Here is a 22,778-nt window from a genome sequence, read left to right on the forward strand (position 1 = left end):
AAAAGTATATTTTGATTTACTGAAATACATTAACATTTTTAAAGAACATGCATCCATTTATATGGAATTACATAAGACAGTTAAACTAAAATACTTACTATTTTAAAACATTATATAATAACTGCATAATATCCATGGTCTTCTCAAGAAGCTCAAGGATCTAAAAAGACTCTTAATGATTTCAGATAATAATTTAACACTTCAAGTCTAAAAACATCCACTTGACCTACAAGACCCTCCATGGTTTGCCACCTCCACATCTATCCAACCTTATTGTCCAGGAGTCTACCTTTACTTAGGTAAATACAAATCCACTCTTACCCATACATGAAACATTTACTCTTGCCTCTTATCTCTGCTAGGGTTCTCCTCTTTGATATGCCCCTCCTCTTTAATATCTAGATGATTCATAAAATTTAGAAATTCAAACTAGAGTTCAGAGAGAAGACAAATTCAATCTTTTCTATAAAGTATTCTCCAATTACTTCAGCCCGCATGAACTCACATTATTAGAGAAAAAAAAAATGGCCTCAAAGTAATAGCAGGTTTCAAAACTAAAATTTGATCCTTGTAAAACCTGCAAAGAAGAATAAAAGTGTTTTGTTTTGAACATATGTTTAGACAAAGAAAAACATGGAGGGGAAATATCCACTGCTGGAATAAGAGAGTAACTATAAACAGATGTCAAGAGAAAGAAAAATTCCTCAATAATTTGTTTTTTCCCTATCAAGGAAACTTCTAAAAGATTTTTAAGAAATGGTAACTTAGAAGGAAAAGGAAGGAATGTGGATTAGAAGCTCATGAGAGTGTTCGTTTAAATAAGTTCAACTTCGTATGTTCACATCACATTCATAATGACACAATAGTAAACAGACATTAACACAGACTAATGAATGGTAATTTTTGAAGATAAATAGAAAATGTGTATTTACAAAGGGTAAATACTGTCATATCCAAATGTTGCAGGTAGATATTAGCCCTTTACAAAGATCAGTAATATGATCACAGATCATTTGTAAATGCAAAGAAGAAGAAATAGCAAATCACGTAAAACCAACTGAAGTTTACCTTGGAAGAAATGAGCGAAACAGAAGATTAAATAGTTTTAGCTGTTGTCAGAAGAAAAATAAAAAGTTTTAAATGTTAACACATGATTTTATTTTGCTTTTCACGACCATGACTGTATCAGAAGATATAACTTGGAAAGAGATTGCAAAGCACACACACACGAAAATCTCAAAGGCTCTGCTAAGAAATGACATGGGGTGATGCAGGGCAAGGGCATCTGGTTCCAGGTACAATGGAGTAAATACATTCAATCTTCTCTCTCCTAAATGCATGGAGCAACCATTTGAGGACTTTGCAAAGGAGTAGAAGGCAGATTACAATAGAATACCAGGACTTAAAGTAGCAGCAAACAGGTGATGAATTTACCTTTTCTTTTATTCTGTTACTGCCTGCCCTGAAGACAACATTATTTGAAACCTGAAAATGGGTGTCTGCACTGACGGAGAAAGCTCCAGGTAAACCTTCTAATTCTAGCTCAAGTAAAGAGAAAGGGAATCTTTTAACACTCAAGAGACAATATGAAAACACCTCACTTTTTTTTTCTTCTATCTGTTCTTTCATGCCCCAACCCTTAAGCCATCCCATAGCAGTGGTAATAGAGGCTGCAATGGGAACTCACAGAAGCGAATTATTTTTTGGGAGGGAAATCTCCAATTGGTAGAGCTATGATACTAAGAGGGTAAGGTAAAAGTCGTTTTTTTCTTCCTCTTTCTACTCTCCTCTTGCTTGCTTGGCTGCAGACGTGTGCAATTCCTGAAGTACATGGCATCACTGGGTAACTAAAGCCCCAAATGGAAATCCCTAGGGAAACAAAGTATCAGAGAGATGGTAAAGAGGGAGGAGCTCAAGAAAGGGACCCTATAAAGTTGCTTATGAACTTCTGGGCTCACTCTTGAGCTGCAAATGTATGGATCGATCCTAATCAGAATACCAAAGTTTCTAAGAACTGAACTAATAGTACATAGCTCACATACCAGACCACCTATTGTGAGGTACACAGGCAGGACAGATCTGAAGAGTATTGAAAAGGCTTTGAAAAATGGAACCACAGCCCAAGAAATGAGGTTGGAACTTGTGGCCTGAACCTAATTAGACCGATTGCATGCTAAAACAAAAGTATCTACATTTTCCCATAGAATTTAAACAAGAACCAGAGTCTCACAATATAATATTCAAAAGATCAAAAATACAATCCAAAATTATGTGGCAAATGAAGAACCAGGAATATCACAATTCACATGGGAAAAGACAACATAACCCAAGCTTAAGACAACACACATTTATTATTTCAATTTCTAGGGGTCAACCAGTTTTTCATTACAATGGGTGGCACATTTCCACATAATAGCTTACCTCATATACAATATATCATTTTCTAAGTCAAGATTTCTCTTTTTTAATTCTTCCAATTCTTTTTCTGACTCCAAAGCTCGTATTCCCAAAACCTGATCAACAGTCATGCCAGTTGTTTTTAGTTTCCTCTGCAAAGTAAGTTTCTCTTTATCGGCTCTGTGGAATTTAATATAGAATCATGAAATATACCATTCAGTGTTTGGCTTTTCAATTGCATACTCATTACCAAACCAAATTACAATAATTGTAACATCCTATATTTGTCATAAGCTAATTTACAACGAGATCACAGGAAAATCCATCTATAATTGTTACAATATATTTAAAACAGATTTTAAAGAAAATAAAAAGTAAGTAAATCATAGATAATAAATGATCATTTAAACTAGACCATTTCTCATATTATCAACTATGATAAAGCTATATAATTTCCAGGTCACTAAAGGATTTTACACATAATTAGTTTTATAATGATATTTAAACTCACTTGGCAAAAAGATCCTTCAAAGTATTCAACTGCTTTGTTAAAGTAAAGACTTCCCCCTCTTTCTCTTTTAACTTGTTTCGAATTCCTTCTATTTTGGCTTGCCATTTTTTACCTTCTTCCCACCTAATTAATTCTTCTTTAGCATTCTGTAACAATAATGAAGGAGGTAGGTAAATTACCAGTGTTATTTTAAATTTTCTTTATGATTTCTCAATTATAATTTGCCTAGAAAAATTATAAACTAATATTTCCTAGAGAATACGTAAATATGTTCATTTTGCTATACAGGTTGAGTATCCCTTACGAAATGGTTGGAACCAGTAGTGTTTTAGAATTTGGATTTAAAAAAAAAATTTTTGGAATATTTGCATATACATAATGAGATATCTTAGGGATGGCTCCCAAGTCCAAACACAAAATTCACTTATGTTTCACATACACCTTCTACACATAGCTTGGAGGTAGTATTATACAATATTTTTTAATAATTTTGTACATGAAACAAAGTTTTGACTGTGTTTTGACTGTGACTCATCATATGAGGTCACATCAGAATTTTCCACTTGTGGCATCATATTGGTGCTCAAAAAATTTTGTATCTTGGAGCATTTCAGATTTTTGGATTAGATGTTCAACCTGTATAACTCCTAGAATCTTTGGGCATGCCGAGCTATTAGGAAAACTGCTCTTTAGGCTAACTATGCTTTATTCTATCACAAGACAAATAAAATTCTGGGAGACAGTTCTGACTAATGCCAACACCCTTCAGGAGTCTTTAAATGAAGATTCTAATACAATCATGACTAGAGTAAGCTTCTAACAAGAATCCTCTGTACAAACGACCAACCTCATCTATTATCCCATGACAATTTCCCAGCATCAGAGCCCCTTCAAGTCTTCAATGCACATTACTTCACTCATTTGACAGGTACTTATTTAGTGCTAACCATGTGCCAAGTACTACTCTAGAGGCAATAGGAATAGAACAAATGAATAAAATCAGATAAAAAAGTGTATCTTCATGAATCTTACTATCTAGTTTATACTAGTTGGTTAGATAGATTGGGGAGAAGGGAGCAAACGATACAGATAACAAAATAAGAAATAAATCTAAATCTATTTTGTAGTAAGTTAGCTAGTTTTAAGTGCTAAAAAGAAAAAAGAAAAAGAAACGGAAGGGAATTAGGGCATTTCAGGGGTAGGTGTCATGGTTTATTATAACTATGATAAAGGAGCCAAAGAAAGCCTATCCAATGCAGAATAGTCTCATGCACTGAACAACTTTCAAATGTTCTACTGGATATTAATACAGTAAAAAATTCTGCTTACACTGGTCTGAGCTAAGAATTTATCTCCAACTAACATATTCACACTAAGTAATTTTTTAATGGTTTTACTATACACTAAGTTTTCTAGGAATACAACAGTCTTATAAAAGGTAAGATTATAGACATTGTTTTGCTGAGAACTGCACCAACAATTTGTTTACCATTTTGGAAATCAAATTACAAATGGCAATACCATCATGACCCATCAGTTGCCAATAGAACACATTTGTGTCAGTCTGCAATCGTAGCTTTGAATTCACATTAAAGAAGGTGCAAGCACATGACTAGTTGATTATATTTTCCAATGGAGTCATGCCAAAGCATTTACATGTTGAAATATGAATATTCCTTTTATGTCCCCCCTATATATTTCATTTAGGACATTCATAATGACATTTTTGAAATTATATAAGTAGGTAGAGTTTATGTTAACTACGCATTTCAATTATAATAGTAAAGGGGAAATTATGAAACATTATATTTTTTATTAAAGGGAATGTTGAATCTGAAAGGGTTGAGAACCATGGTTTAAAGTCAAATTCCTGGGGAGATGGCTCATGCTTATAATCTCAGCACTTTGGGAGGCCAAGGCAGGAAGATTGTTTGAGCCCAGAGTTCAAAGACCAGCCAGGGCAACATAGTAAGACGTCATCTCAAAAAATTAAAAATATGAAATAAAGCCAAATTCTCACTAAGATTAGTTGTCCTATCAAAACGACTTTCTCGAATACTAGAGAACTATATTTTCCAATTCTTGTTTCTAATACTAGTCAATTTTTTACCTTATTTAATTCAGCTAATACGTGCCCTTTAAAAAATGTAAAAACTTCAGTCTGGGTGTGGTGGCTCATACCTGTAATCCAGCACTTTGGGGGGCCAAGGCGGGCAGATCACCTGAGGTCAGGAGTTTGAGACTAGCCTGGCCAACATGGTGAAACCCCATCTTTACTAAAAATTCAAAAATTAGCCAGTTGTGGTGCCAGGCACCTGTAATCCCAGCTACTTGGGAGGTTGACGCAGGAGAATCACTTGAACCCAGGAGGCGGAGGTTGCAGTGAGCTGAGATTGTGCCATTGCACTCCAGCCTGGGTGACAAGAATAAAACTCCGTCTCAAAAAAAAAAGTAAAAACTTCACTAAGTGGTTGATAGTTATTAATTTCATTTTTTCTGAAATATGTACAAGAATTTTTCTGTACTCCCAGAAATGTAAATACTAGTGGGGGACATAAGGTATGTCATTAAATAATCCTGCAGCACACAGTACTTTGTTGGGTTTGGGCAATTTTATCCCACCTGGCATTACTTGCTAAATTAAGATTAAGGGAACCAAGACTGAAACAACAATTGAAAAACAGAAAAACAACAAACGTGAATGGTACCATGGGTATTGTGGTGTTATTACATATAGGCTTTTTTCCATGGTTCCTGGCTTATGACTCTCATAGCCCTTGTCCTCATCTTTAGTTATAATACTGAGCGTGTTAGGCCTTCCGAGCACACCTCAGAAAAGAGTCTCTCTGACCTTCTCCCATCCTCCTTTCACCTGCCCTAAGGCAGGACTGTAATCTTCCCCTGCCTTTCTAACTGTGGGTCTTAAAACCCTAATATGAGGGGGTCCTGCCCCATACCCTAGGAGAAGAAATACTGATGTCATGAAGCTTCCCTAAAAACCAAGAGACCTGGGTTCAGAGAGGTTCTGGAGAACTGAACATGTGGAGGTTTCTAGAGGAAGGTGGCACCCCAGAAAAGCATGGAAGGTCCACACCCCTTCCCCCATATCTCTTCTTACACATCTCTTAACCTGTATCCTTTGTAATAACCTTTATTATAAACTGGTAAATGTAAGTAAATGTTTCCCTGAGTTCTGTGAGCCACTCCAGGAAATTAATCAAACCCAAAGCTGGGGGCTGGGGATGTGGGAACTTCGAAAGTCACGGAGGCCTGGACTTGTGATTTGATCGGAAGTAAGATATCTGTGGGATCTGACACTATCTCCAGGTAGATGATGAATTGAATTGGATGACACCCAGTTGGTGTCTTCTACAAAACCAACTGCTTGCTTGCTGATGTGGAGAAATCCCCACATATTCTGGGGGTCAGAGAAGTCTTTTGCATTGATTGTTGTTATGGTTTGAGGGCAAGATAAACATATGGTTTGAGAACTTTTTCCAAAACAGGTATGTTCTAGACTGAATGAGAAGAGGGAAGAAGACTGGATGATAAGGCAGTAGTTCTCTTTTCATGTTTTCTGTACCAAAAGCTTCGTATGCATAGATTTCAGAATAATATTATTATAACATTTAAAAATTTATATTCATTCAACAAATACTGAGCATCTACTATGTGCCAGTGATTGTTCTAGGTGCTGGGAATACAATAATAAATAAAATAGGCAAAGTTCCTGCCATCAAAGTTTATGGTCTAATAAAAAAAGAAAAAAAAAAAAGATGAACAAAAGACAAGTACATGTCTAGTATGTTAAGATAGTAATAAATGTTAAGGAGAATGAAATGCAAGGCACAGGGGTGGGCTTTGTTACATAGGTAGACTACAAATGCTGTTTACAGAGAAAAGGGTACTAAAATTTCCAAACAATATGAAAGCATTTCTTGAGTATAAATTAGAAATGCCCAAGCAATGAACCTGAAAAAATATTCTCACTAGATTCCTGAATGCCAATTTTAATACTGGGCGTAGACCCCTGTTTTCTCTTTCTAGTTAGTAGTAATATCTTATACTGCTATGGACGTGATGGCTTACAAAAGACTTCCGCATATCATATCATTTTATGTAAAATAATCCTGAGAAACTGGCAATACAGATAGTATTATTCCCACTTTAAGGAGGAATAAACTGAATAAATAAACTAAATAAACTGTAGCATAGAAGAGTCCAGGCAAAGCCACAAGGCTCTTAAAACATTCTGATAGGAATCAGGTTAGAAACTGGTATAGAAACACACCAGTTAGGAACAAACATACCAGTTTCTAACCTATCCCCATTTAGGGATAAGATCAGGCCTATCCCCAATTAGGGAGTTAGAAAGATGGAAATCCAAAAGAGTAAGGACACTTTGATCTTACAGTTTTCACCAGCAAAGCTTCTGACAGCAAGCATGTTGTGACTCCACGCAAATAGTGTCAATAAATTACACTGACATTAATGAATTTTCATAGAAAATAATTTTTGGAGCATACTCTATTAAGAAATTTGAATTCCATTACCTATTTTCTATTCAATGCCTTTAAAGACAGAATTTTCTTTTCCATTTTCATGTGATTGAAATTATTTTATAGACATTAAATATTTTCTGGGTAAATTTTATAATAAAAATTTTCCTAACCATAGTTCCTCCATACTGATTTTCTTCAATGGCAAATATTACTGCTAACATCAACATTTCCCAGTTCACTTTCGATATTTTGAATGTTACCAACAAGTTATCTCCAATTTATTGTCCATAACAAATTTAATTACACGCATTTTAGCCAATTTTAATTTTTTGGGGGGTTGATTATTTCAATCAGTAATTTTTATTACAAAACAGTTTACTATGAACTATAAAATTTTAAGCAATTTCTCCCACAGAATTAATCTATGAGCAGATTGGTTACTGATTATTACTGCAAATACTGAAGATATTCCAAATAACTTTGCTATCTGAAATAACAGCCTAGTCTCCTGAAGGATTAAAAAGGACCTATTTGGGTCAAAGTGGGGGATCTTAAAATGTCTATCTTTCTGTCCCAAAAGTCAAAAGCACCAACCTGTGTAAATGATTACTTTGGAGAGAAATGATACACAGTTGAATATGTTAAGGTGTGAAGGAACTTCAGAGGTACTCTAATGTCAGAAAGATGAATGAAATTGATGTAGTAATTTCCAAGTAAGAGTTACATTATAGGTATCTCCTCAAGTAGACTCTAAATTCCTACAGAACAGAAACTTAGACTTTTCTACGTTATCCAATACTGCTTATAGTCCTCAAAATTAATACAGAATTAATACAGCCAGGTCATCAAATTAAGGCAGTATATTAACTGTTAATCAGCTATGTATTTAACTTACTCTGTCACTACCTTAAGCATATAAGTCAGTATGTTTCTTCACATACCTTTTCTTTCATAGGTTTTAGGTCTACTTCATCCACCTTTCCTTCTAATTGGTTCTCTAGTTTTTTAACTTTCCTTTGGAGTTCTTCAATTAGACTTTGTTTATTATCTGTCAGGGGTTTGCCCTAAAAAATAAAATGTATCTTTATATTTTTACAAATAAATGTAAAACAAAATAGACAGTAAATATTTCAATTATATAATAGCAACTTTCTGAAGCTATCATTGACCATACTTTCTAAATGACACTTAATACATAAGATAATCTGGTAGCTGCTTCTGCATTTTAATACAACATACTAATATGCTACTCTAGAACTATAAACACAATAGAAGTCACAAAAGAAATTAATTACATTAATCAAAGTGATTTGAAAGTCAGTTTTAACAAATACCATAGATAAAATGATAAAGTAGAAATAAACTACTACCTCTATATTGTAAATCAGACATTATCAGAGTTAAATATAAAATTACCTGTAATCCACTGGTTAGTCTTTTAATTTGCCTTTTCAGTTCATCATTCTCTTGATCAATTTCCTCTTTCTCTCTAAGTATTTTATTATAGGCTTTTTGTTTCTTTTGCAGTTCATTATTTAAGTCATTCAAATTATCAGTTAGTGAGTTTTCTCTGTTTTTACTTGTTTTAAGTGCTTCTTTCAAATTTAAAAGATTTTCATTTAAATCTTCAACTTGTGTCTAATAAGAGAAAAAGAAAGGTATTATTCATGAGTCTTCAAGAAGTATCAATGATAAAAGGAACATAAAACAGAAAATATACCATTATAAGAAAAATTCAGTCTGAATTTTTAAGTACACAAGAGAAAAAAAATAACCATAAACTACATATATTTTTCCATATTCATGTCAAGTCTACCTTGAGGAAAAAAGTCGACTTTGAGAAAAAAAAAAAAAAACTAGTGTAAAGCAATTCATCTTCAACAAACACCCACAAACAAAATTTTATCAAATATGCACGTTTCATTTTGGCTGAATTAATTAAATAAACAAGTATATAACAATATATATGACAATGTTTTAAACACTATGAAGCATAAGAGTAGTACAGAACAAATCTCTGACTTGAAGTAATTTCTAACCTAGTTTACAAAGATAAGATATAAAAGGGTAACTTACAATACTAGACAATATGTATGCCACTAGAAAGGAGTTCCTAGCTGTCCTATGGTGAGAATGATGGGGACACACTGTATGTTTCCATCTACAACGTATTCTGGAAAAGGTGAAACTATGGAGACAGTAAAAAGATCACTGGTTGCCAGGGGTTTGGTGAGGTGCAGAGGAAGGAATGAAGAAGAGAGGCACAGAAGATTTTTAGGGCAGTGAAAATACCCTGTATAATACTATAATGATGGATACATATCATTATACATTTGTCTAAACACACAGAGTGTAAAATACCAAGAGCTAAAATAGAGGTAAACTTGGACTTTGGGTGATTATGATGTATCAATATAGGTTCATCAATTGTAACAAATGTACCACTTTCAGGGTAGGAGATACACGGGAAATCTGTGTACCTTCCTCTCAATTTTGCTGTGAACCTAAAATTGCTCTAAAAAAAAATAAAGTCTTAAAAAAAATCCTAAGTAAAATATTTCTTAAATTTAATTTCATTAGAAACAGTAGTTCATAGTGGCCTATCCTTTCCTAATCCCCAAGATGATAATCAGTAAATGAGTATCATAAAGAGACTTATTGTTGAAAAATGCATGTGTGTGTCTATGTCTAGCCACCAACAGTGCATTATAAATTCCCTATTCATCAACAAAATTACTATATCATAGTGAATTCTCTTCCAATAGGAATTATCAGAAATTTTGTTACATTAACACGTGTTGATGTTCACCTTTAGCTCTCTAGTACGTCGATCAACGATTTGTTGAACATTGAGATGGGCCTCTTTTTGAGAAGTTGCAGAAATAATACGTTCTTCAGCAGCTGCTGTCATTTCTGCCCGGAGTTCTAAAAGTGCCCGACTAAGTGCCTAAAAATTAACCAAAAAAAAAATGTAATTTTTAAAGGAAAACTGACATTTTATATGAATATATGATATAAAAAATAAACAAGCTTTATTACTTCCTACTATTTTTCTAAAATATGAGTTTAATGGAACATATTTCACAAATTAACAACTTTTTCAAATAAATCTTTTGTAATTACACTCAATTCTTTCCACATTGAATGTGAAAGTTCAAAATCTTAATAATGATTTTGAGAACTCAGCATTAAATCAAGCTATTACAAAAATCAGGTATGTTTTGTTTTCAAACATCCAAGTTTAGATATTTATATTACTCACTTACTACATCCTTCCATATGAAATTAATTGAATTTAGGTAGACAACAAAAGGACTAGGAAAGGCTTAAAGTTTACCCATAAATTTCATAGCTAGCACAGAAAAACACCAGCATCTTTTAAAACAATTTAAATAGATCAAATCTGAGATAAACTAAAAAAAACCCTAATAAATCAGAATACACTGACCAACTCCTTCTCACAAAAACATCTCTATGACCCCCTTTTTTCATCCCTTTTTGTCATTATCATACTTCCCTCAATCCCTCAAATTGTTCAAAATTGTTCATTTGTTAAAAATAGCCTCAGTAGCATAAAATTCCAGTAGAAAAAAAGAAAATACAATGTAATGTATATTATATTTTTGTAATGTACATTAAGATTTTTCCTAACTTCATATAGATTAATTCACAAATCAGATTGACGACAACATAAAAAGATAAATTGGACTATATCTGCCCACAAAAACAGCATTGTCTAAAATACCCTGTTTAACAGCATAAGATAAAGCTCATACTTTTTATTACAACACGGAGATTTATACTACCATCTTTTATAAATTTACAAATCTTCTCTAAAAGCAATCTACCACATATTTTTCCTAAATGTTGATAATTTTCTGTTGTTACTTACTTTCTGTTGTTTCTCCTTCACGGCTAATTGGCTCTTTAGCCGTTCTACTAGATTTCTCATTGTAGTTGTTGGAGCTCTTGAATTTGCTTCTTTTTGAGCCTGAAGTTCAGATTTTAAACACTGTGACTCCTTTTGTGACTGGTCCAGAAGATACTTTAAATCCTCTACTTCCGCTTTTACTTTTTTCACTTCATCTTCATGGTTTTCTTGAAGCCTGATGTAAATAAACATATGTGTGTGTGTGTTTTTTAATTTTTAATTTTTTTGAGACCCAGTCTCACTCTGTCACCCAGGCTGGAGTGCAGCGGCGCAATCTCGGCTGACTGCAACCTCCGCCTCCCAGATTCAAGTGATTTTTTTGCCTCAACTTCCTGAGTAGCTGGGACTACGGGCGTGCACCATCAGGCCCAGCTAATTTTTGTATTTTTAGTAGAGATGGGGTTTCACCATGTTGGCCAGGCCAGTTTGAACGCATGACCTCAGGTGATAAGCCCGCTTTGGCATCCCAAATTGCTGGGATTACAGGCGTGAGCCACCACACCTGGCCAAACATATGTAATTAATAGAGTGGTTGCTGCAATTCATACCTTGATTAATACAACAAATTTCATATAGAGCAAATGTTCAGTCCTAAGTATCCTTACAATCTAAATCTTGATGCAGGCATCCAAATCCAAAGAAGAATAATTCTTTATTTCATTTAACTACTCTTAAACTTAACAACACATTTTTCTCCTAGTTTCTAATATTTTTGGCAACAATCTTATCAAGTTATTTTGTGACTCTAGTCAAATATACAGAGAATGAACAAAAAGGCATTTTAAATATTATGGCTCTTGTAAAATGTGATTGCTTCCTCTATATGATAGTTTCCTAACCATACTACTAGTAACATTTTTGACTGGATAATTCTTTGTTGGTGGTGGGGCTGCCTTGTGCATGATAGGATGTTTAGCAGCATCTTTTGATTCTACCCACTGGATACCAGTAGCACCCCCAAGCCATGACAATCAAAAATGTCTCCAGACATCGCCAAATGTCCCCAAGAGGGACAATGGTGAAAAACTGATCCTCTATATTTGAGAAATACTGCCCTATATTGACATATTGAAAAGACTAATATAAATTTTCACAGAAATCACATGTATTATTAATTTGTTTATGGTTCAAATTCACTAGCATTATATCTATAACTATATATATGGAAGTGGATACTATCAAAAGATTTAGTTAATTCAATTAATCTTATTGCTTATTCAGCATTAAGTCTGTTAAACTGAATTAATATATTGTTGTGCATATGGACACTGCATCCATACTGAGATTCTGACCAATAAGAGGGAGATAGTGTTAAGACATGAACAAATGTTACTCTTTGAGGCTTCTTGCTTTTGGCAAAACTTAAGTCTAACTTTAAAGAGTCATCATCAAATTGTGAAAATATCAGGATTTACTTAAGAAATCACACAGATCCATAATTTCCTAATATATATCAAAATATGCACACAGAGAACACAAGTATAATTTTGGGCTAAAATGACATAAGGTATACAACAATAACTTCAAGTATTTCCTGTGGCAAAAAAATGTATTATATAAGGTATTTCAAAAGATTATGATTTTCTACACCCACAAATTGGATGCAAAAGCACAAGTAATTTTATACTCCAAAACATGACAGAAATTTACTAGACCTAAAATAACATCTCTTGTACAAAATTTAATAGAGTGAGGAAAAGAGACTGAAAATACACATATGCTGTTGCCAATTTTCTTTCTTTTAGAGAGTAATTTCTTAACAGTGGCAGCTCCTTAGCAAAGCAAAAATAGTGTTAATTCTGTCAGAGGCATTTGAATAAGTGAGTAAAGAATCAAAGACTCTAGCAGGGGCTTGAGAGCTGAAATGGAATTATAAGTCAAGCAGTTCAATTTTCTCATGTTTTTTCAGATAATAAAATTTAGGCCCATAGAGATAATATTATAATGATTAGAAACTACCTAACTATAAACCTATTTTGAGTTTAAAATCTACGTTCTGATAAAGTGGTTGAACAATGTTTAGAATCTCTATTATATGACAGACACTCTTATAAGTGTGTAATCAAAAGTTTTCTATCTGTATGTTATTTTACAGTTTTCAAATTACTTTCATACACGGTATAATTTGACCTTCATATAACCACCCTGAAAGGGCCAGGGTAAGTACTATTATTTCCATTTTAAAGATGATGAGGCTGGGTGCAATGGCTCAGGCCTGTAATCCCAGCACTTTGGGAGGCCGAAGTGGGCGGATCACTTGAGCTCACGAGTTCAAGACCAGCCTGGGCAACATGGAGAAACCTTGTCTCTACAAAAATACAAAAAACTACCCAGGTGTGGTGGCACCTGCCTGTAGTGCCAGCTACTCTGCAGGCTGAGGTGGGAAGATGGTTTGAGCCTGGAAGGTCAAGGTTGCAGTGAGCCGAGATTATGTCACTGCACTCCAGCCTAGGAAATAGAGCCAGACCTTGTCTCAAAAATAAAAATAAATAAATAAGATGAAACTGAGGCTCAAAGAAGGTAAAAATGAGATTCTGGAAAAGAATTTGTATTGGCTTTTGAGTCAGACTGACTAGTTTCAAATTATGGCTTTCCCATCTACCCCCAGACATGCTATTAAGCATTCCTGAGGCCATATCCTCTCTTTAAAATGGGGAAAATGATAACATATGTAATCAGTAGTCCTGAGGATAAAAATGAGACAATATACTTAAAAGTCTTAGAACAGTGCCTGGCATAGCAAACACTTATGTTTATCTTCATTATATCACTATTATAATTTGCCTATTTTTACAATTCATTTCGAAGACTTACCGTAATTTGATATTTTCAAATTCTTTTACTTTTAATTCAGTGATTTCTCTTTGTCTCTCCAAATCTTGTGATACTTTCTTTAGTTTGACCAAGAGTGAGGAGAGAGAGTCATCTTGTTCTGCTACTGTCTGTTCCATCTCAGCCAGACGAATAAAATGCTTGTTGGTAGGAACTGGAGTGGGAGACTGTTTCATTAAATCCTATAAAATATGAATATATTAGCAATAGGCATGTATAATTCAATGCCATACTTATTCCATATTTTTAATTTGGTTCCTCAAATGATCAAAATATAATATCTAATCTAAAATGTAATGATTTAATAGGCAATGAAGGCTTAAAGAAGACAGGAAATGCAGACTTTATTATTTGTATTTACAATAGCTAGCAAAATGTCTGCACGTAGCAGGAGATCAATAAGTGTTGACTGAATTAACGAGGTAAGGCTCAAATATGCTAAGGTTACACATTAAAAGATGAAAGACATGTCATTTCATACATATGGAACAGAATGGTCAAAAGAGGCAAATATGAGCTGAATTCTGGAAGTTAGATATAGGTAAACTCACAGTGAGTAGAATTTGAAAAGAAAGGCAGGTAGGTTCATAGAAGATTGAGTATATGGCTAAGAATTAAAAATATAATTTTGTGAACAGCGGTGAGCTACAGGAGGAAGAATGATCAGAGCTATGTTTTCAGAAGATTATTTTGGCAACAAAAAGGGTAACTTCCATTCCAAAAAAGAAGAGAGCTGAATTTTAATTTACATGGTCACAAAAATCAATAAAGAACGGAACAAAGTTCTTAGAATCTTACCCAAGCCGTTTGTTTGAATTTATTTAGTGAACTATCAGCCTGTAGTTCTAATCTGTGATGAAGAATATGAAGGTCTTCCTCATGTTTCTTCACAATTTCTCTTTGCTCCTGTTTTACAGAAAATCGAAACTATATCTTAAATTGTGATTAAAACAAATTCACATTTTGAAGACCTTATATATTTTCTCTTCAATCTTCTAAAATTCCTTTGAGATGAGGAAGAAACAGTATCTCCATATATGTATGTATCTAGACTGGTATGCATGTCCCCTCAGACAATGTTCAAGTTGACAAGCCCAGCCTCAGTTCATAATTTATTCTTAACATTAGAATAACATGTATCTATCATCTTTTAACTTACTTCTAGAAAAAATTAAATGTTAGCTTTCCCCCACAAAGTTCTAACAAATCTGATTTCTACTGATTACCAGTGTGATATATTTCATTCCACCCTATTGCCTCAATCCTCACCTATAAACTCAATTAAAATATTTTTCAAAATCATGTGATTTCACCATGATAGCTACTCGTGGTTTAGTCAGTGTATAATAGAAAGATACATGTACACAAACTTCCCGTTTTACTGACAGAGGTGTAATCCAAAATCCAATCACATGCAAGTAACAATTCTTAAATAGAATCATTTGAAAGCAAGAAAAGAAATACCACTTTAGGGTAAAATAATATTTAGCATTTGCTTAAAAAAACTAATGCATAACAGCATAACTCATAATATAATAAAATACCTCTCTGGCTTTTTCTAGAAGACGTTGGTACTTCTTTAATACTTCTTCTTTTTGATTTAACCTTGCTTGCATGTTTGCAATGGTTTGATGAGCAATTTTCAATGTGTGGTGAGATTTTGGTTCCATCTCTTTTCTGCCTAGCTCAGCTATGAGCTTTTCTCTTTCTGCAGTGGCAGGCAATCGAAGCCTCAGTTCATTGATTACTTTGTCTCTTGACAGTATATTTTGTTCTGCTAACCTTAAAGCAGATTCTTTCTCTTTTAGTTTCTGCAATTATTAAATTATAATAAATCATTAAAGTATCTTTTTTTCCTTTAAAATGCTTCATCTGAATTTTAGATTAGTTATTAGCCAAAAAAAATTCACTTTATTTTTCACATCATATGTACAATAGCCATTTGATACTTAATAAGGTTAAACTGACTAATTTAATTGACAGCAGTTATTTGCATGCTTATTTATAAGACTATTACATATGTTAGAAACTTCATTGTTATGATGAAAATAAAATTTAATTAAGGTACTTTATTGAGATATTACAGTTTAGAATTATACATGTATGGTGGTACTAGATTCAGGAAGAATATGTAATAAATTATTTCTTTTATTTTGGTCCATTGACTAGCAGAGCATTAGGAGACTAATCTATAAGTTAAGTACAAAACTGGAATTTTAGAGGCCCAACTCAATAAATTACGATTATAAAATCCGCAGCTTATTAAAACAAAGAGAAAAAAACAGAAAAATTTTTACTCTTCAAGAGGATTAAGGTATTTTAAATTAAGTAATTCAATGGCAATTCACATAAATGACAATTCTTACAATTACTGAAGAAAATCTAAGTTTCCTGAAATGATTAAAAATGTACAGTTTTACTTGAAAAACTTCTTTATGTATATTTTAAATGTATTTGCAGTTTATTTAGATGAAAACTAAAATGAAAACACATTCAGTTTACATTATTTTCTGAATAATTTAATGAAGATGATAGATTTGATCACCTACTAATCAAATTCAAGATCTAGGTTAAAACAGAAAGTAATTTCTCATTTACCTTCAACCCTTTAACCATGCATTAAAGGCAATGAACTGAAAATTGATTCATAGATTATGTAACATGCACTTCAAAATAAAACCAAAAAAATAAGAATAAAGAGATCATATAAGAGAATATATTGCTCATAGAACTACAATTAAATGCTTTTTATTTCCTTTCATATTCAGTGTACCGAAAGGTACCAACTAGTAATTAAATAGTGAATTCAAATTAACTATATCTGCTGTTCATTATTGGCTATTAGAAATATTATAGGAGAATAGAAAAATAGTGAAATTAGCAACAGATTCATCATTCTATGCATTGCCCTCATAAAGAAATATTATTTAGAAAGCCCCCCAAACATACCAAATAATACACTAATCAAAATGCAAATTCTTCTAATTACCTCTTCTAGTGATTTGCAAGTTGCCCGTGTTTCTAGGATTATTCGAATGTTCTCCTTAATTTTCCTTAGAGCGATCTCAAGTTGATTTGGAAGGGGCAAACTAGGGTCAGGGATTGATCCTGTAGCTTCTTCAAACTATTAACAAATAGTATGTTTTTTAAAAAAGCAGTTGCAGCATTGAGAGTAACTATTAATTTTTACAGCTGTATGATAAAACATAGATTAAACCCCTCTTACATTTTAAATATACAATATAACATCAATTAAAATTACATCTGATACAGGAAATATTTCTGTGAGTTAACACTCTAGACTATGCTACAGAGTAACAAACAAGATTAATCATTCATACCTTTTGTGCCGCATTTAGTATTTCATTTTGCTGACGGTCAAAAATGTCTAGTTGGCGTTCCAGGTCAACTTCTCTTTGATCCCAGGCCATTTGTCTTTCTTCATGAAACTAAAAAAAGGACAATTTGTGTCAGACACATACACAAAGACATCAGGCACATAACAGGCATTTTATATATATTTTCTTATCTAATCCTCACAACACATAGAAGAAACTGTAATTATTTTCCTTTTATGGAAAAAAATACAAACTCAGAGAGGTGAAGTAACTTGTGTAAGATCACAGAGAAAGGCAGATATGAAGTAAGGATTTCAGTCTCTCCATCCATCCATCCATCCATCCATCCATCCATCCATCCATCCATCCATTCAGCTATACGAAAGATATTTGATGACATATATTATGTGCCAAGCATCATTCTAGGAAATACAAACATGGCAGTAAACAAAACCAAGTCCGTGTCACCATGGAACTTACATTCTGGCGAAGGAAAGACAGTCAATAATAAACCAGTAAGTATGTAATACGTCAGAAGGTTACAAGCGCTTTGGAGAAAAATTAAGTTAATTAATCTCTATTTAGGGAATCTGGATAGTAGGATTTACTGTTGTATATTAGGTGGCTGGTGAAGGATACACTGATAAGGTAAGACATTTGAGCTAAGACCCGCAGGCACTGACAGTGTAAATACCAAAGGTATCTAGGGTAAGAACAATTTAAGCAGGGGGAACAATCTCTGAGACAGTCATATGTTTGACGAATTTCATCTGTCTCTGAAGCATATACTTTATTCTATAAGAAGCTGCCTTCTTACTCTATCAGTGAGAGCCAGTAGAAACGTGGAACTGTGAAAAGTCAAATAACCAATATCAAAATAAAAATTAACTTACCAAATGAGGTTGCTTATGTATTGCTGTTTTTAAGATTAAGACTACTGTTATAAAAGCTAAATAAATATGAATTTTTAGAATAGTTTAGAAAATAAAAAACAAATTATTATATAATCAATTAGTAATGGAAGGTGCACTTAATTAGAAGGATAACATAGTCACTTGTGCAATATTCTTGTTTAAAATCTTAGGGGCTCACGCCTGTAATCCCAGCACTTTGGGAGGCCGAGGCGGGCGGATCATGAGGTCAGGAGATCAAGACCATCCTGGCTAATACGGTGAAACCCCGTCTCTACTAAAAATACAAAAAATTAGCCGGGCACGGTGGCGGGTGCCTGTAGTCCCAGCTACTTGGGAGGCTGAGGCAGGAGAATGGCGTGAACCCGGGAGGCAGAGCTTGCAGTGAGCCGAGATCACGCCACTGCACTCCAGTCTGGGTGACAGAGTGAGACTCCATCTCAAAAAAAAAAAAAAAAAAATCTTAGGGAAAAAAACGAAATAAATATAAAATAAAACCTTGTTCTGTTGCACAATTTCTTCTTCAAGACTGCTGATTGTACGTTCATATTCAGAAATTATGTTATTCAAATATTTTATTTCTTCTTTATCCTTGACTAATTCCCGATTTAGTTTAAGTTCTTGAAGATGAAGTTCTTCTATTTTCATATGCCAGTTGATTACCTAAGATTTACAATTTATATACACAAATATAAATGCTATATTAACAAATAACATTCCTCCATTGATGATAATGATTTTAATTGAAAGTAATGGGCATTCTAAAATAAAATAAGACACAATGTTATCTTTTGTCAAACTACATGACAAAATTTTATTTAGGATTTCCATAGACTTTTCTACAAATATGTGGGATTTTACAATAAAAATCTTCAAATTATGTTGGAATGGACATCACTAATATTCACTTTCATTTGTTATACGTTTATTGAACACTGACTATAAGCAGGTCATTGGAACTTTGATATTACTTTCAAAAACAGAAATCCTAAATGTTTCTAGCCTAGAGAACAGGATGTAGTTGCAAGATAATTATTTTTCATTTAATTCTTTCTAAATGAAGATAAAACCATATTAAAAGTAAATGTGGGCCCACTACTTGTAGATCAAAGATAATTATGAACAGTAGAAATAAACTGATAACTACTACAATGTTTAAATATAATAATTAGTGTTTAATTAATATAAATTTTTCTATAGTAATTAAAATTCTTTGCTATTATACTGAACATTCCCACTAAAATCTTTGGTTAGAAAAGCCTAATTTTATTTTTACATATAATAGACATTCAAATAGCCAACACTGCTAAGTTATAAAATCTAAATTAATGAATCATAATTGGAATTTGTATCTTAAGCATTTTTCATATAGGCATATATTAAGAAATTATCATGTAACTCTTTTGAAGATAATGAATTTAAAATTGGCTGGGCACGGTGGCTCATGCCTGTAATCTCAGCACTTTTGAGAGACCAAAGCAGGAGGATTACTTGAAGCCAAGAGTTCAAGGCCAGCCTGGGTGACAAAGTGAGACCTTGTCTCTACAAAAAAATCTAAAAATTTTAAAAAATTAGGTAGGTATGGTGGTGTGCACCCATACTGCCAGCTACAACTACTCAAGAGGCTGAGGCTAGACAGTCACTTGAGCCCAGGAGTTCCAGCTAGGTTTGCACCACTGAACTCCAGCCTGGGAAACAGATCAAGACACTGTCTCTTAAAAAAAAAATCAAGTTTAAATGTTTACCTTTTGGGCTCCTTTGGTATCCTTTAAAGTGCTTATTAACTCTTCCAGGCCCTTTAATTTTAATTCCATCTCCAGTGTTTTGTTCTCCATATTTCTATGTTCTTGTTGAGAATTTTTCATTTCTTGCATTATCTTAAGTTTGTCATTTTGTAGCTGAATCATTGTTTTGGAGAACTTTTCCTGTTGTGCCAAGGGTAAAGCTCCACTAAACTGTCGTCGTAGAGACTGAATTGTTTGGCGCAGATGTTTTGCTCTGTTTCTTCCCTCTAAACGAGCATAATAGAGAGCCTGTTCTTTTTCATCAAGTTTCTGCTCTAAGCGCAAATTGTAGGCCTCCATCTTCTGCAGTTTAGATGTAATTGACTCCAACTTACCAAGAGCAGTAGCCTCACTCAGTTGAAGAGAGACATTATGTTGGTGCAACTTGGCAATGAGCGCCTTTTCATCAGACTGTGCCTGATATTAAAAAAATATATATTTGTAGTAAGTTTCAAATTTTTCCAGTGAAAGTTATCACAGATTTAAAATTCACAATTTACTAAGCAAAGTTTTAACACAGTGGCACATGAGATCTACAAAAATGTAACTTTGCTTTAATATAAATAATTACCAAAGAATTGTAAAAGAAAAAACCTAGAACTAAACAAACTTAAAATCCAAATGTAACTGAATAACAGTGGGTATGTTACTGGTGTTTTTTTTTTTTTTTTTTTTGAGACAGAGTTTCACTCTGTCACCCAAGCTGGAGTGCAATGGTGTGATTTTGGCTCACTGCAACCTCTACCTCCCGGGTTCAAGCAATTCTCCTGCCTCAGCCTCCTGGGTAGCTGAGATTACAGGCACATGCCACCACGCCTGGCTAACTTTGGTATTTTTAGTAGGGACGGGGTTTCACCATATTGGTCAGGCTGGTCTCGAACTCCTGACCTCGTGATCCGCCTGCCTCGGCCTCCCAGAGTGCTGGGATTACAGGCGTGAGCCACCGTGCCTGACTGTTACTGTTTTTTTTAAACCTCCGTTGCAAGTAACATAATACTGATCAGGACAATGTGTATGTTTTTATAATTCCCAACATATGTAAGAATATGTAAAAAGTTACATATAAATACAAGAGAAAATATTGTTATTAAAGATTTACTAACTACAATTCTCAGTGTCCTAATTTTGATCAGCAGCATAATTCATCTATAGGCATTTAAATGCTGTACTGGATTACTGAACAATATTTCAAATTAAAGAGCTTTCTAATCAGGTTCCAACTAATAAGAATAACAGCCTCTGGTTGGTATATCTTTTGATTAAAAATGTAACAATGGCCCAGCATGGTGGCTCACACCTGTAATCCCAGCATTCTGGGAAGTCAAGGTGGGCAGATCATTTTAACCCAGGAGTTTGGGACCAGCCTAGGCAACATGGTGAAACCCTGTCTCTACAAAAAATGCAAAAAAATTAGGTGTGGTGGCACGTGCCTGTAGTCCCAGCTGTCTAAGAGGCTGAGGTGGGAGGATCACCTGAACCCAGGTGGTGAAGGCTGCAATGAGCCTTGAATGTACCACTGCACTCCACCCTGGGCAACAGAATGAGACCCTATCTCGAAACAAACAAACAAAAAGTATAACATATCCCACTCCCAACATCTAATGTAAATTTAGGGAAAAAAGTGGATTCTATAGAGAAGAGCCAATACTGCACATACCTGATAGTCTAGCAGTTGCATTCTGAGGGACTCTACTTCGTTTTCCCTAGATTGTTGTTGTGCATTCAAAATTTCAACTTGTCTTCTGGCAATATCAGAAATCTCTCTCAGTCTAGGAAATGATAAGGTATTTCAGGAACAATTAAGTACACTTTCTAAGTAAATGCCAAAATTCAAAATTTCTAGACCCTTTTTCAAAAAGCCATTCGTTTTCAGCATCTATCTCTTCTTTGTATGAAATATTAAAACAGGATTTCCTAAACTGTTTCATGAAACATAATTCCATGAGAGGTTATCATGTTTGCTATATAAAAAAAACTTCATTCCCAACATCCCTCCTCCCTCTTGAATATTCCTAACATATATTCAGTGCTCCCAGAGGTTCTATCATATATAATTATCTCAAATCATACTTACTATATAGTATTTTCCAAATGTATATAGCCAAAGATTCTGTTCCCACACTTTTTTCCATAAAACATTTATTGTCATAATTTGGAATATGCTAGGATAAGGTATTTAGTACATTTATCTAAGACCATCACACAGTTAAGAACACAGAAATGTAAAATTTCTAGGATCCTTAGATGGATTAATGCATGTTTTGATTTGTTTTAATCTACAAGTTATCAGTAATGTGAAAAGAAACAAAACATGCATTTAATAAAATTAAAAAAAAAAAAAAAGAGATAGCCTAATGGTAATAAGTCCTTCAAATTCCCTCATGAATACTGTGATAAGCTAATACAGGCAAAGCAAAATGTAAAGTTTCTTTGCTTTGGGTTAGAATAATTTTAGTTCAGTATTATAGATAAGGCAGGTTTCCTCATACTGATCAGAGGCTCTCATTGCCAGTTGCATGATTAACATGATTAAAATGAACTATTATAAGTTAGTTTATATCAAAAGAGGTCC

At 33.6% G+C, this 22,778-nt stretch overlaps 1 protein-coding gene across 14 annotated transcripts in view; it reads right to left on the reverse strand.

Moving 5' to 3' along the window:
- CEP290 (centrosomal protein 290) overlaps nt 1-22,778 on the reverse strand; it is a 93,446-nt gene that overhangs the window by 20,275 nt on the left and 50,393 nt on the right. For 12 of the 14 annotated variants that reach the window (XR_010148095.1, XR_010148096.1, XM_063785955.1 and 9 more), the window contains 14 exons: nt 21,864-21,975; nt 20,168-20,623; nt 18,921-19,085; nt 17,515-17,622; nt 17,163-17,297; nt 15,718-15,984; nt 14,972-15,079; nt 14,156-14,355; nt 11,303-11,516; nt 10,220-10,357; nt 8,827-9,048; nt 8,352-8,474; nt 2,909-3,054; nt 2,422-2,577 (listed from right to left, as the gene is read on the reverse strand). Coding sequence is in view for 12 of the 14 variants with exons in the window: in XM_063785955.1 (XP_063642025.1) it covers nt 2,422-2,577; nt 2,909-3,054; nt 8,352-8,474; nt 8,827-9,048; nt 10,220-10,357; nt 11,303-11,516; nt 14,156-14,355; nt 14,972-15,079; nt 15,718-15,984; nt 17,163-17,297; nt 17,515-17,622; nt 18,921-19,085; nt 20,168-20,623; nt 21,864-21,975 (2,550 nt within the window). In the remaining 2 variants the exon portion in view is untranslated. The remainder of the gene's footprint in view (nt 1-2,421; nt 2,578-2,908; nt 3,055-8,351; nt 8,475-8,826; nt 9,049-10,219; nt 10,358-11,302; nt 11,517-14,155; nt 14,356-14,971; nt 15,080-15,717; nt 15,985-17,162; nt 17,298-17,514; nt 17,623-18,920; nt 19,086-20,167; nt 20,624-21,863; nt 21,976-22,778) is intronic. The other 2 variants (XM_063785953.1, XM_063785956.1) reach the window with 2 other exon arrangements.

This window comes from Pan troglodytes, chromosome 10, assembly GCF_028858775.2.
Source record: "Pan troglodytes isolate AG18354 chromosome 10, NHGRI_mPanTro3-v2.0_pri, whole genome shotgun sequence".
In the NCBI taxonomy this organism is placed as follows: Eukaryota; Metazoa; Chordata; class Mammalia; order Primates; family Hominidae; genus Pan; species Pan troglodytes.